The sequence below is a fragment of the Parasteatoda tepidariorum genome, chromosome 3 (genome assembly GCF_982258835.1).
Source record: "Parasteatoda tepidariorum strain Cologne lab strain chromosome 3, Ptep-v5.0, whole genome shotgun sequence".
NCBI lineage: Eukaryota > Metazoa > Arthropoda > Arachnida > Araneae > Theridiidae > Parasteatoda > Parasteatoda tepidariorum.
The window spans coordinates 47,965,122-47,981,760 of record NC_141757.1 but is presented as its reverse complement, the minus strand read 5'-3'; the positions used below and the strand labels follow the sequence as shown (position 1 = coordinate 47,981,760).

Below are 16,639 nucleotides of genomic sequence, written 5' to 3'. Positions count from 1 at the left end.
AGTACTGTAGAGTTCCCTAGATCAGACCGGCGGATCGGAATCCCGAACTTGCGACCTCTCATCCTGATATTCTTTCTGCTGTCAGAAATTAACTGCAACTGACTGCAGGATACTGATGTCGTAATTATTCATCGCACATTTTCTCCAATATATATATGCATCTGTTAAACCACAAAACCACTACTACTCTGTTATACACTATTTTGAATTTTAATTTGTTTTTAAGTTAGTCACGCAGCTTTTGTGACTCTATAATTTTCCAGGAAAATAAAAGTGTTTAATTTTATCTTGTGATTGTTTTAATGCTGTCTTTGGTTCCGTAAAAATGTAGGAACGCTATTTCTCGTTCCCACAGATTCTATCATACGATTTTACGGCTAAAAAGAAACGAGACACGCAACATGATATTGCATAACTCCACCTGAACTCATAAAGTATTGTTAAAACATTTGATCTTACCTCTGACGCATATTTTGTTCTCAATATTGACTGGATAGTGTTCGTGGCACTCACACCGTCCGCTCGTTTTGTTGCAGTAGACGTGGAAGAGAATGCTGTTGCACGTGCTTTCGCAGGGTTCTCCTATGTAGAACCCCACTCCTGTGTATGAAAAAAGACATAATTTGATTAACGATATTCAAAAACTAATTATACATGAGCATTCTATAAAGATAAAAAAGGATTTATACAGGGCTCGTACAAAAGGTTATAAAGAGTTAGTCTGTGAGTCGATTAAAAAACAATTTTCGGCCGGATAGGAGCGACGTCCGCATTAAAGACTTCAAAATAGTATCCTTTTGTTTCGAGATATCGCTTCACCATAGGCTTTCACCGTAAATCTTTAAAAACCGGGTGAATTTATTTGAACTGTGTTGGTTTTCTCAAAAGGATGTTTTGTCAAGGTAATTTGTAAATGAAAGAACTCATTTGCTTGAACTGATTACCTGAAGAAGCTACGCCAAGACTGCAAGGAGGTTGGAAAACAGCTGACGTCTTTGAATCGACCAGGAAGTGGGGTATGAAAACAACCGAGTGCAAAAAGGCGTTGTCATGGTAAACCTTTCCTGGCAAGCAGTATTTTGGAAATGTTTAATTTCTGCACCAAATAACCTTACTTTCATTTATGGTAGTTGTAGCATTGATTTCTTTGCATGCCTATTCATAGCAACTAGTGATATTGGTAAATTTGGCGTTTTAATAAATAATTGTAATTGCAAGTCATTTTTATGAAAGAAAAAATTTCATCGTTTCATTTTTTATGAAATTGATCAAGCTCTGCACGATGACTTGCTTGGGACTTTTAGCCGAAAAGTGAGACGACAACGTCCTCACTCTTCGGATGGTCGGTGATGACCAAGTACGCGTAAACTGATTTTTTCGTCCACCTATCACAACTATCCTGTGTCCGGTACGACGTGTATTTGCTTCACATTGAAATCTCACTAACATTAATTTTTGGATAAATTACGATAAAGTATGACATTTTAAACTATGTAATTGCAAGTCACAAAAACGCTTTTTCATGATGGGTAAAAAATATCACAAAGGATAATAAAAAATAAAGCTCAAATTATTTTTATTCTATGCATGGTGTTTTCAATAGAAATATAAGCATAAGCCTATATCGGAAAATTATTTAGCTGAAGTTCTCTTTAAAAAACTATTTCTTGCTTACAGTTACTCATCATACGAAGCAAAATTCCTGAACATTCGTTCACCGAATCAAATATTGGAAGATATTTTCTTTTTTTACCTGATACTTTCAAAGTGAATTTTTTAAACTTTATACAATCTAATTATAAATACAAGTTTTTTTAAGGGGGGGACGAGTGCTTTAGGGCAAGAAAAGTCATGAAAAGTTTTTCCCTAATTAAGTTAATCAGAAGATAATTCATTGATTTGTGTTTGATGGAATCCAAGTAAATTTTTTTTCAAAAATGCAAAGTTTAATTCTTTGTGAAAGGGAGAGATGTAGGCTATAGAACAAGGATGAACGAGGGTCTAGCAGCAGTGATCTATAATATTATTTGCCCTGCTTTTTCATTGTTTTTAATTGTTCGTAATATTCTTCCACATCATTGTGTTTCCTTCTTTTGTCTTATTTTTCAACATTGAAGAAAGTTCTTTACTATAGAACTGAAACTAAGATGGCATTATTTGTCCTCTTTTTATGCTGTTTGTCTTAATTCAGCTTACTTGCACAGTTGACCCAAACGTTTAATAGCAATGTTAAATTGTTTTTTAATAGTTACGACTGCGCTCATTTCTCTGGCAACCATTTTTTTGAAAATAATAGTGTTTAAAAAAGTACGTTTCAGAGTCAAATGTAATTAGGAAAACGATTTTCATTCTAGCAGAAGAACATCTGTGTTAGAATACAAATTTTATGAAAGAAAAATTCCCACAAGAAAATTACTCTAAGCAAATTCCATTGTAAATATAAGACGTAATTTTCTTTGTCCACTTTTCTTTTGCCAAAACTTTTATCAACAAAACTAACTTTAAGGAAGTTTAATCTTTTCATCCTGATTCAAAAAAGCATCAGGGACATTAAAAAGTTCGGAGCTCGTTCCATCGGCTAAGCACCGTATTGATCAGGAGGGATCTAAAAATAAACTGATCTGAACAATGAGGAGAGGGTTGATGATTTTTCTGCTGTTGTACAATGAATCCTCTTTAATTGAATTCCTTCCATTCTTTTCGATTAATGACTGCGGCGAGCCATTTTTACACCCTTTTAGATCTCTTAGCGCAATTTTCTTCCCAGTTCCTTACCAAAGTGGAACAGTTTACCTCAACAAAGAAGAGAAAATGTGAAAACAGATTAGTTTCTTTAAAAATCTTTCCTCCTTTTTATGTGGTTTTGTAAGAGATTTTCATTCATAGGCGCACTTTTGCTGTGGAGGAATTAGCCCATTCTTTCCGTTTTACGTCTAGAACATTAATATGGTTATTATTAATGTAATGACCATAATTAAATTATGTCATTAGATTCAATGAGTGGTATTTAAATTAATTAATGTAATTTTGTTATTTTTATTACTATATTCAAAGAAAGAAACGCAACTGTAGTTAAATGTTTCCGAATGTTCACTTAACGTTTTTAACATAACTGTTTCTTTACGCAAAGTGTTGTAACTTGGAGAACATAATGAAGCTTATCTAAATAATTATCGAAGTTAAACAATACCTTATATTTATTGGTTTGGATACATTGAATAATTTTTGCTAGGGATTTTTCTAAATGGTAACTTTTTATTTTCCAAATTAATGACTAGAGCTAATGGTTTTTAGTTTGTAATGAAGACTAAGATGGTAAATGCACAAGGCAATTTGATTTATTATGCTTTTTCTTTTTCTGTCAAATAACAACCTTCCTTTTTTATCTAATTACAATTTTTTTTCGAGAAGTAAATAAAAGAGAGTTACGAAAACAATCAGTCATTGCTTACATTGTACTTTTGTTTAAATAATAGCTTTAGTTACACGTTCATAATATGAACCCTTTAATCAATTATCGCTTTAGTTAGTAACTTAAATATTACACTGCTTGACAATTGCAGATGAACAGTAACATTTTTCCAAATAGATAATAATAGACATTGATTATAGAAATGAAACTAAATACATATTTACTGGAGATAACGGGCATTTATTAAAATGCAAAATAGTACAAATATTGTCACATCGAAAAATAAGAAAATTAAATATAAAAAATATACTCTTCAGACAATTTCCAAACATCCCAGAAAAAGTCTTTTTACCAGAAGGAAATACATATGCATAGGTATCTCAGCAAGATGTATGATAAACTAGGACACTAATGCATGTTTTGAATCTGTTCCTTATGCTAACCACTAAAGCATCGGGGTGTCCTTCGGGAATATTGTCCTATACCTCTTTCAAGGCAATTATAAACTTTTACGTAGTTCAGGGTGGGTTCTTTGTAAAACACGCCTGCCAAGGTTATCCCAGGAAGGCACTATAGGATTCAGGTCTGGGGAGTACGCAGGACAATGCATACGGACAATATCTTCACTTTCTAGTGTGTCCAATTCCTAAGGCTCTTGTGAGGCCACGCATTGTTGTCGTTCTTAAATAGAAACTATGGACTTTCTGCTCCTCTAAAAAGACATGAAGTGAGATGCATCGAACAGGCTTCCATTCATACAAACCAATTTGATTTAATCGCCTTAAGTTTATTTTGGTAGAAACCTGTGTACCGATAGTGGTTGCAAGGTCTGCAGCTGTCTTACTAGGAGTGGCATTTCTATTCCTTTTTGCCACTAGCATTTCCAGCTTAAGCGGCATTTTTTAATTGCGAGATGACAATTTTTGACACTTCCATCAATATAGCCACAACGGTGACACGTTAATCGGCTTAGATTTATCCAACTGTTCGTCCACGATTGTCAGTATTCAAACGATAACTTACTGATATTTTTCACTTAATTATTGCAGCACCGCCTTGAATTTCACAGAAATAAGTTCAACAACCTACGGCGCTGTTTGTTAAACACCTAACAGCGTAAGTATTCGATTGAATGAAGATCTTGTATACACTGGTTTTTATACAGATAACAGGTAATAATGCTCTACCACGCCCTCTGAACTTGATTTTATGATTATCGGTGGGTTGTCGAAAACGCTACTTTGCATAAATGAGTTGTTCCTTAGTGATTGTCAAGCAGTGTATATTCAAATAAATTTAATTCATTAAATAATTTAATTAATGTTATTTACTCATAAATTAATATATTTAATGGAGGAAAGCTAAATACTTTCACTAAATATTCTAAATGTGGTTAAATAAAATAAATTCATTAAATTAATCAATAATGCTATTTAGTTATAAATAACCATATTTAACGAAGGAAAGATAGATACTTTTACTAAATGCTCTAACTTATTGTTCTAAATCTGGCGAAATAAATTAAATTCATTAAAATGTTTAATTAATATTATTTAGTTACAAATTACCATATTAAATGAAGGAAAGTTAAATGATTTTACTAAATGTTCTAAATATGATCAAATAAAATATTTAGTTGCATATTTCCATATTTAATGATGAAAAACTAAATCTTTTTAAATACTCTGATATTTAAATACTCTAATAAAGAAAATGTAACGTGGCATAATGATAACCACTCGTTTGCTTCGTCTTTTGTTTTTCCACTTAAACGTTGTAAGTAATGACTAATTTAATCAACCATGCTCATCGGTTTATACTTTACAAAGTTAAATAGGTAAAATTGATTAAATAGATATTTTTTATTATTTTTTTATTTTTGAACTATTTTGAGATTATTTAAAAATCTTATAAAGAGAAAGACAATAAATATGTCAACTTGTTTTCTCACATATTGTAATTAATTGTTTATTTTGAGTATTTTTGCGTTTTTATCAATTATTAATGTTTAAAGTTACATGAATACTTTTCGCTTCAAGTGGAATAATTAATTCCCCCAACATTTAATGATTTCGGTATTATTTACCAACAAAACGTGGCGACTTAAGCCAAATATTCTAAGTTAAGGATAATAAAAAAGAGCTGCCGAGAACAGATCAAAATTATATCGAAATTTCAGGAACTTTTTGATAAATCCATAATCTTTATATTTATTTTTTTCTGATACAATTTTGCCAGAATCTTTAAATTTTCATTAAATTTTTGTCTTTTGTTATTTCTTAACAAAGCCAGACAGAAAAAAATAAATTGTAAAATAAATAATTAAAAAATTTCTGTATGAAAATACGTATACATATATATATCAATTGGTCTTTTTAATCTTTTAGTAAAGATTAATAGTTATAAGATTATAGCGATAAGTAGGAAGATTTTGTTACAGAATTTATTTGTAAAAAAACAAATGCTTTTTTTTAAATATTACTAGAATATAAATGTTTGAATTTGAAAATTTGCAGTTTAGTGAAATATGTACCTATAAATGTGATTGTATCTGAACGAAGTTTTTCATTTTAAGCCTGAATTAAAAAGTTTTAGTTCTAGCACATGAAGTTTCATGAGAAGAACATATATTCTGAAAAGCGCTTTTTTTATTTTTTATCAATAACTTTTATTGACTCTCTGGGGGCAACAAAAAATTGCTAAAAAATGTCATTAGAAACTAATTGCATTTATTATAGAAAAGGAACACAGCAAGCCTTTTCAAAATTATTTGAAAAAAATTTTAACTATCAAAACTTACAAATTAATGAAACATTTAGCTTTAAGAGCGATTTAAAATATTCGAATTTTTTTCAACTTCATTCTGAACTTTGAAATATAAATGTTGAAATTTCTTGAAAGAGAAATAAAATTTTTACTCTAAAAAGTGCTTCTTCTATGAATTTCGCTTTTATCAAAAGCTTTATTTGTCGCTATAGGGGCTACAAGAAATGTAAAAATCATCCTTAGAAACAAATTATTCGTTTTAGTTGCATGCCGAAATGGAGTTTTTGGGACTCAAAAAGGCATAAAATTTGAACGAAACCATTTTTTATTCCTTGATTCTTTGCTTTAGACAACTATTTCTCGCAGGAAATGGAATCCTAAAGATATATTTGGCAAATAGATGGATTTTTTTCCAAGCGCATAAACGTACTCCCCCCCCCCTCGCGTTTGTGATGTTATCAACGAATGACATATTTCATATTTTGAAAGAATTCAATATTTTTCAACATGAAATTTCTTTTTTTACACTTTTATATCATAAATTAATTATACTTAAAAGACTGCTAAATTATGTGATTTAAATTATTTTGCAGCTAAATTATGAGTTTTGAATTATTCTGTACCTGAATTATGAGATTTTAATTGTTTTACAGCTAAATTTTGAGATTTTAAATATTTTGCAGCTAAATTACGAGTTTAAAATTATTCTATAGCTAAATAATGAGATTGAAGTTAAAGCTAAATTATGAAATCTGAAACATTCTATATTTTTCTGAGTTATCTATGTTGAGTATACTGATATTTCTAAAATAAATAATAAAAATGAGTAGAAAATTTTTAAAACTATTTAATTTTTAATTATTCCCTTTTCATCATATACTCCTGCTTTAATTTGAAATATACTTTATAGAATTGAATATTTAGTTTAATACTGTTTTTAATAATTAAAGAAATGTATTATATTTTGATAAAGAATATACATGAAAGTGCGAAAAGTATTAATTCAGTCGTTAAATTTTTGTTACTAAAACATGTATTATATTCAGGTGCTAACATTTTCTAAGAATACAAATAGTAATCATTCGACTTCGGTGTTAACTTATTAACGTTTTGCTTGAGAATGCATATTTGTAAATTCCTCATTTTTAAATTCTATGCTCACGATTTTCATAAGAAATGTGTTAAACTTACCCTCAAAAGTTTAGGCAACTTACAAATTAATGTTGTACAGCCTGTTACAATTTATAAGAGTATCTCAATTTATTATTTGGCAAACGTTTTCAATTGAAAATTAGAAAACGATTCCTAAAATCTGCTTGGAATCGTTTGCTCAATAAAACTGAGTGCATTTTTACCTACAATTCTTTAATAAAAATAATATATATCAAAATATTTTTATAATAACAAACAGTTTTACAGGCATAATTTGTAAGGTGCAAAATTTTAACGTATGCAAAGCCATGTGTAACATTACTTTTCCTACATTTTTTAACATCAGCATAAGACATTTTTATTCACTCACATAATTTTTATAAATAAAATTTTGTGCGTTGTGACTAATTACATATTATTATATTAAAGTAAAATAAATTTGTCTCTAAAAATAAATCGTATTACTTTAATTTGTTTTTAAAAATGTAACACTGAGAAACAAAATATGATCAAAACTACTAAACAACTAAACACTTTGGTAATGATATTGATAAAAAGTAGTTATAAAATATAATTTTATAACGTGTCATAAGATTTCTCAACTGTGGTAAAGATTAGTAGTTTCATCATGATGCCTTTGAGCATAAAAACGATTTTTTTCGGTTAAAATTATTTTTCAGTTTTGTATTTTTTTACTAAATGTGTGGTAATAAAACTATAATTTTGAATTCCAGACGTTCCGGTAAACCATTGAATGAAACAATTAATGGTTTAAATACTAAATGAATGGTTTAAACATCGCATATTTTAGTGTTATTAACCAGAATTATGTTTTTTTTCTTATTGACATTGCCAATGAGACATTACCAAAATGACATTACAATAGAGTACGATAATTTTACCACAATTTTTTCCCCGTGTAATACCTCTTCTAAACTAATTTTATGTAAGGTTCAATGATATTTGAAATGATACAATTTAGTCTTAGTCATTTTAAATGGTACAATTTAGTAATAATTTTCAAATTGTTACTACTTTCAAATGAATTTGATTGAGATATTGATTTTTAAGTGAAAATTAATTCTGTAATCGCACGCAATGAATTAAATACTCAACGAGAAGTATATTGGATAACAATGGTTTAAATGTCTATGCGATGAATGTTATTTGTGAAAAATTATGATGCATTAATAACATATAAATTTCTTATAATTATTAAAATGTAGTCTACAGTGAAACTATATATCGATCAATTTGTTCAATATTCTTTACTTGAAACATTATTGTATTGCGCAATATGAAGGCAATACAATAATGTTTCCTAATGTTACTTTTACATTGATTTCCATGGAATTCGTTGCAACAAAAGTGGTAACTTATTAAGAAAATTCAATTATAAATGAAACTCATGCTTCGTTTTATAATAATTTTTACCTGATAATTTTATTTTATTGTGTTTCTTATTGAAAATCAAAAGAAGAAAAATGATTAAAGAAAATGAATTATAAATTGCACGTAAATAATTCATTCTTTTATGATTGGAATATAGCGGGGAAATGACTTATAGCGCAATTTTTTTCGAAAATTAAAATTTTTGTTTAAAAATTATGCACGATTGTGCTTAAAATTTTTATATTTGTTCCTGTACAGTCAACAGTGAAAAAACTATCTATTAGTCTGGTTATCTGTTGTCATATTAAGCAAATCCTTTAAACCAATACAAATAATTTTCTATTATGGAACTTTCATAGTGTTTTTCAAAAAATTAGTTCAAACCAAAATATTGCGTAACAAAGAAAAATGTATAGTAATGGAGTTTCATGCCTCATCCCTTTATGTCTTATTTCATATAATAAACTTTAATTTTCAATCATATAATACTAATTGCGGATAAGTAATCTTTATAAAGAAAAAAACCATTAAGGCAAATGATTTACTTACCTCGTCCAAACGCACTCCTTACACTCTCATTTTCTATCAGCAGCACAAAAGAAAGAAAAACACAAATTATTAAACCATTTTTTTTCATATGGAACATTAATAGGTGACATAAAATTGATTTTGGTATAACTTGTCAAAAGCCCATCTTAATTAATATTTTACGTAAGATTTAATTAATACTTTTAAAAAATTATTAATTAAATTCTATTTAATTTGATTTTACACTCTCTTAAGGTCTCTTTAGCAATTAAAGTGATGTTATGAACTAGAAATTTTTCTTCTTCATTTTTTACGAAAAAAATTATAGTTCTTTCCGCATTCCTTTTTTAAAAAGTAAATGCGTTTATCCGAGAATGTTTTATTGCAGTTGAATAATTTTTGGTAACGCTAATTCTCTACTCTCTTTTGTATTGTTTATTTGTCTTCAGCAGTACATTTAAATTAACCTACGGTTTTCTTGCTTGTTGTGCATGTTGAACTGTGTTTGGAATTCATTCAAATTAACCTCTTTTTCACTTGCTATATTCATCTCAATATATATACGTTTTTTTTTTTTTTACCAATGAGCTGCACAATCGGTCTGGCTGATGAGCAGACTTAGTGCGTTCTCCAGAGGTGGTATCCACTCTTTCAGGACCACCACAATGGGTGAGATACCGTTGGTTATGTTAATTTGGACGTCTAGTTTCTGCCACACTAGATGGCAGCACCGGGACTCTATTTGGACGCTAAAGTGCACTAGGATTTTAATTTCGCCGAAAATGCCAAAAGCCAATAAGGCACTCCAGGGATCTTTTACATGCCACATAATCATACGACATGGCCGCTCAGAATTTTCTGCATCCCGAAAATCCGGTGTCTGGGCCGGGGATCGAATCTGCAGACTTGGGCTCAGAAGGCCGACGACAAACCAACTGCACCTCCCAACCACTATATGTATATGTTAATTTGTGTTAAGCATTTCATTCAAAGTAGTCTGCACTCGCTAGTGACAGTCATGTCACTAGCGAGTGCTTTGTTTAGAAAAAATTGCAATATATTTTGTGCTCTGCACAGCATTAAAATCAATTTTAATTCATTTGTACTCGTTTAATTTACTTTAACTTGTATCTGTTCCTTTGTGTTTGGCATAGCATTCTAATTAATTTACATTCGTTCGTTCTCGTTATGTTCATTTCAATTTGTGCATATTTCGTGTGGGACATAATACTGAAACCAATGTAGCTTCGAAGCAGCATTATTTTGAAAAACGTAAGCAAAAAATGCCTCATGTTTAAAAATGACCAGGGATTTAACACTAGATTGCCTAAGGAAGTCATTTTGACTGCTTTCAATTTCAATTAGAAAAACAATGATGTATATAATGACACAATTTCTTAGAATTTTGCACAACATATAATTTTTTTATTGTTAATATTTACTAATAACTTGTTATATAACTGTAAATGATATAAAAAATATTAAAAATTAAATTTTAACAAATTTCTTTACACATTATTTATTCTTTTACAATCCAGTCATTTTGACTGCTTTTGGGCAATATAGGTATATAGGTATAGGTATCAGTCTTTCTAGTGTTTAAAAAAAGAATTAAAAAAGACCATAAGCTGATATAAATATACAGTTTGCTGTGTTCTGAAATTCTAAAGAGTTTATTTTGAGAAATTTTTACGAATTTATCATGAGAAATTTTAAACAAGCTACATAGTTTGTCAAGAGATGGTGTTGCTGACGGAAAAAAAACTGTAAAACAATGTTTTCTACTGCATATCAAGCAATTTCAACAGGCGTCTCTTAATTTCTGTCCTTAAATTGCTAGGTTGTCATTAGGTTACTGCTGCAAATTATGGTCATTTTGAAAATAACGTTTTTGAGATAACAGCACCTAATCAAACTATTTAACTAACAACAATTGTTGGCACACTATGAAACAAAATTTGAAACTTGGAAATATTAGTCACTTGATTTCCAAAGCAGGACGTAGCAAACTGAATATTTCAAATACCGTACAGTAGAAAATCCGTTATAACAAATTTTTCAAACAATCGATGATTTTTGAATGGCTTTTAAAATAGAATAATATAACAGTGGAATTAAACATTTTAGAAAGTTTTTAATGGTAATAAAATTAAACATGTTGACCAATATCATGTAGTCTCTATGATACCAGCACATCGGAATAAACTGTAAAGGATGCAAAAGCTCTATGGGTAGGCCATAGGCTCGATGATAAAATAATTTAGTTTTAAATCCTAAATCATTATCATATCATTGAAAGAAAATACTTTTTAACAAAATCTTAAGCTTAATGGGTACCATAAAGATGTTGAGTACTTAAAATAACTAGTACTCAGAGCTTGAGTTAGAATTGCCTTAAAAAAACTACAATAAATTTCTGAAAATATGCTGAAATTTTCGAAGCTTTATATCAACAATAAATTGAACCACTTTTAAATATATTGATGTTATTTCTAAATATTCCTACAGATAGTCTTTTTTGTCATTTCCTGTAATTGTTTTGTTAATAAATGCAAACGTAAATGAATGAGTTGCCATAATTTCGCTGCTTTCTGAATTAATGGCCTAACTGAATAGTCCCAAACCCTAATTTTTCTTTTTCTCCAAAATATGCTAAGCACTTCATCCTTGTGTTTATATCACTTACAAGATTTAACATTCGGCTAAATCACTCTAGACAAAATAAATTTAGAGTAAATAGGTTCCCTTAATAACCGTTAAGATTTTAAGAAGAACGGTTCACAGCTAGCGGTGTGAAAGTAATTACCATTAATCAAATTACGCATAACTGTAACTGTTAAGAGGAACGTTTTGTAATTTAAATAGATTATTCAAATCATTAAGCGTAGTTCCTTGAGTGATTAAAGTAAAGTATGTTTTATCATATAATTATTATGGGTAAAGTTATATGTCTCACATTGAAATGAGTTAAATGAGATAAAATAATACCATATCTTGTATCTTTTTATGTTTTTACTTAGTTCCAAGTGGTTAGCTCTAAGAAACATTTACCGGTTAATTAAATAAAAACATTAGTTTGATTTTCTCAGATTTTTATAATTGAATTGCATTTATTGATGAAGTATTAGATGAAAGCATATTTATTTATTATGCATGTTTTGAACCACATTTAAAGTATTATATAATTAATCATAAGAAGCTGAAGTGTACTCTCAGAAATGTTACTCTTACTTTTGAAGATCAGCAATCCTTGAGCTGTATTTCGTTAATTTTGAAAATCATTTCGTCACAAAATCACGTGATTTGTGACGAAACGCGAACTCTCAAATCTATGAGAAAACGCTTCCTCATCTCGGAACCTCAGTGCAGTACATTATAGGATGTTAACTAAAATGAACACTAGACGATTGAAACTAGAAGACGAAATAAGTCGACCCAGCTGTATGGCGGACAAGGAATTGACCTCATGCTAGGAAGATCGGGGGTTCGAATCCCACGTCGAGCATTTTGATATAAACTTGTGAAATTCATTTTGATTTTCAATATTAGTTATTAATGATTATATGTATAATGCTCAAAAAAAGAAAAAAAAAACCACCCCGAATGATTTTTGATCTAATGATCAGATTTTCACGTACTAGGACTCAATCTTAATGGTTCAAGATTGTGATCTCAAATATGGTAACTAATTAGTGTAGGCACTATTTTAAGTTACGAGATCTGACGGAAAAAATGTGCTTTCTTTGATTAAACATTACTTATCGTTAAAGATCTCTCCATGCATGTCATTTATCTCCCCGTTCTGTCTGTCTTTTTTGTGCTGTTAGGGTGATGTTAATCTACCTATATAGTGCCCACGAAAAAGTAATCAACAATACCGCCCATTAGATGCATTGAAACACTCGTAATGCCTCATGTGATTTTTTTCTATTAAATGACGAAATATTTTTTTAATTTTGATGAAATTTGTTTTCTTGAAAAACTGACGATATTTATTTCGTCACTAAGACAAAGAAATTTTTGCTTGGAGCATATAACAGGTAAAAGTTTAATCAAAAACGAAAAAAGTTTCATGGTATTGGTGTATACATTTTTTACAGTGCAATAAGATTACTTGATTAAAAAACTTCATTGGCTTCGAAAATATGCTGATGAATATAACGTTCGACTTGTTTCAAGAGCTCAAAAATAGCCACCCATTGCCAGGTGATCAGGTGATTGCCAGGTGTAAATGAGAAAAAACAAAAGCAATTTGAAGTATAAAACGTAATGTTGCTAATTAAAAATGATAAATAAAGGAGAGACACAACATTAGTTTTGCTTCCTCAATTTTATTTTTCATTCTTATTTTCAACTTTACATTTTATATTTCAAATCCCTTTTTTTTTTCTTTTCATTCATGTCCAGTGAGTCTTGAAAATAGGCACCTTTTCTTTACCGATTGAAGGATGTCGAATTTTCTTCGATCTGCATATACTTGAAGATTATGAGGTTTTTTTTAATTAAGTATATCTACGAAATAATTTATCAAAACATTTTATGAAAACAAACGCAATTATGGTCGATACGTTAGTTACTTAAAACGTCCTTAAATGAAGAGACTGCTAAAACCTTCCATTTTAATCCAATGCATTTAAAAATTCAATGTCATAAAGCTATTGAATTATTTTCTGTGACATTTGTGAAATTTAAAAAAGAAATATCTATACAAAATGTCATTTATAAAAAAAAATTACGAAATGCAGGCATGCTAAGAAAAATATATCGTAAAAATCAAAATAATACAGGGAAGAGTGGGGTTAGATCGGGGGTATCTCGATTTTGTCGAAATTAGTTCTGTTTTAGGTGGACAAACCCTGAATTGCTCTTATCTAATTCAGAAGAAGACCCACCATATTGACGTATTGTTAAAAACTATTTCTCATGATCTGTATAGATGTGTTTGTACATAAGTTTTTTTTTTACTATGTCAACTCTTTAATGTTCTTTTGTTTTTAAACTAGCCTCAAAGTAGGACATTACTAAATTACTAGGTCATTTTAAACTAGGTAATTACATTTATAAAAATTTATTTTTAATTCAGCTTAATATTGTTCACCAAAGATTCATACTCTAACAAACAATAAGGGTTTAGCTCAATAACCTTTGGTCACGGGGTAAGACCAGACACTACTCTGCCTTGCCTCTTGATGTGCTGGGCCCACGAAAGTTGCATTGTAATGGAGAAAGAAGATAACTAACTATATTACATACAAATTGCATGTATAATTATCTTACCTCACTAGTGGGGTAAGACAGTGTGATCTGAATTTCTCTATGAAAAAAAAATCACTTATAAAAAAAATTAGTACATCAGTGAACTTTCGGAAATGATGTATTATTACGCAACTAAATGAATACCTTGATCAAATCTCTCAGTTTCTAGGTGTCATGGTTTAGTTTCAATCTGCTTTCAAATCTAAGCTTGCTGGTTTTACCCCATTTTCCCCTATTCTGAATAATCGAATATTATGATGGCTATAAATCTAGGCCATTTAAAATTATAGATATCGTTAGATATCTATAAACTTTAACCTTTAAAATTTTCGAAATCTTATTCCAACCATATGCATGGCAGTGCAAAAAACATTTATATTTGACGTTGTTAAAATTTCATAGTTTCCAATTGAATTAAATAATTCAATTGGAATAATTGATAATCACTGATTCAATTTAGTCAATAAATATAATAATTAATAACTCAGTTAGAATTTAACAATAATTTGGAATCCATGTTAAAGTTCAGTTCTGTAAACTCTTGAAAAATATTACATAGAATAAATGAGAATTTTTTTTAATGGCGGGTACTTGGGACATTGACCCATTGGCCTCATTAATGCCAGAACTGCTGCTCTCTTCTCGTTACCCAGTGGGCACCTGTGGCGAAGCCACGTCGGTGGAGCAGCGTCGCCCACGTCACACAACCACAAACTCGTCTATAGGGTGGTCACATTCACACAATCACACACACAAAGGAGAAAGGACATAGAACACACAGAGAGAGAGAGAAAGAAACATCTGAGCGGGATTCGAACCCTCAACCATCGGCTTCACAGTCTGGCACGCTAACCACTCGGTCACCTGGTCGGAGAATAAAATAGAATTATATAAGAAATTTTGACGAAACGATAACATCTATATGTAATAAGATTGTCAAGTTGCGTAACAGTGCAAATTACAGCAGCCTATGGAGTCTCATTTTCCATGCGATACATGAAGTAAGAGACAATTGAGAGACATGAAGCAAATACTAGAAAATTCATAGAAATATATGAAGTAACGAAATCAAATAAATGAAACAACTCTTGAAAAAACAGGTGTATACATATGAAAAATACGTAGTAATCAATGAAAATGTATGGAAACACGCGTAATTAATTAAAACACAAGAAAATAGAGTGTATGAATTGTATAAATGCACGCAGGCAACATACTTTATGTTATAATTCCTGATTTAGGTGTTAATACGCATCAGAGCTGGCTAGATATTTATCCCTTAACCTTTATTTGCTACAAGAATACGCGCATAGTATCAAAATGCTAAGCATAACTCAATCTTATCCAGCTGACTTTAATCTGAAGAGACAGGAGTTTGAAAATAGATCATCATTACCACAGACTTTGGCATTTTAATAGAAATTCCATTCTTAGATAATTCTTTTGCTTTTAAGTCACCCCCTCTGGCCCAGATGCCAATAATATTCCACTAGATCATGCCTAAAAATGGAACAGCTTCATTGCACTTTCTGACAGGCTGCTTCTGCGAAGAGAATGACATTTTCTCATTATCGATTCCTCCTGCTGTGTAAAGAACGCCTTGGGATTCACACATTGGACTTTCAAATGAGCCAAGATGTGTTGAAGAGGAGAAGACATATTTTCCTCGATTAGCATATACCACATTGGGCTTTGGCGAAGATTATAGGTGGACAATTTAGGTGAGACCCTAATAGCCTAAACTTTTAACTTATAATAGCAATTAGTTTATAAATTTGGAGAGTTGTGCATTCAGCCGATTAAGATAGAATAGGGAAATATCGCGATTAGCATACATTGTTGGCATTTTTCATGGAACGTTAACTTTAAAAGGAAGCCAACTAGGAAAAGCGTTTAAATTTTTAAAAATAAGTAATACATTTTGAGTATTCCAAATATGTATAAAAGGCTAACGTTACCCCGGAAAAGAGGCTCAAATAATTTTTTCTCCGATGGCAACGGTGATGAAATAATTGCATTAAAAGCGAAAATTTAAATGATTCAAAAAATGTGATTAGTATGATCAAAGCCCCGCCCACCCATGTTCGGGGGGCATCCGGAGAAATGTAATTAGTATGATACTTAACAATGATC

The 16,639-nt window shown here is 30.2% G+C and overlaps 1 protein-coding gene across 1 annotated transcript in view; it reads right to left on the bottom strand.

The window, feature by feature from the left end:
* The window catches only part of LOC107447114 (uncharacterized), a 242,778-nt gene that overhangs the window by 58,527 nt on the left and 167,612 nt on the right, over positions 1–16,639 (bottom strand). The window contains exons 2-3 of the mRNA XM_087159284.1: positions 9,272–9,304; positions 460–600 (exon numbers count right to left, since the gene is read on the bottom strand). Coding sequence (XP_087015410.1) covers positions 460–600; positions 9,272–9,304 — 174 coding nt within the window. The remainder of the gene's footprint in view (positions 1–459; positions 601–9,271; positions 9,305–16,639) is intronic.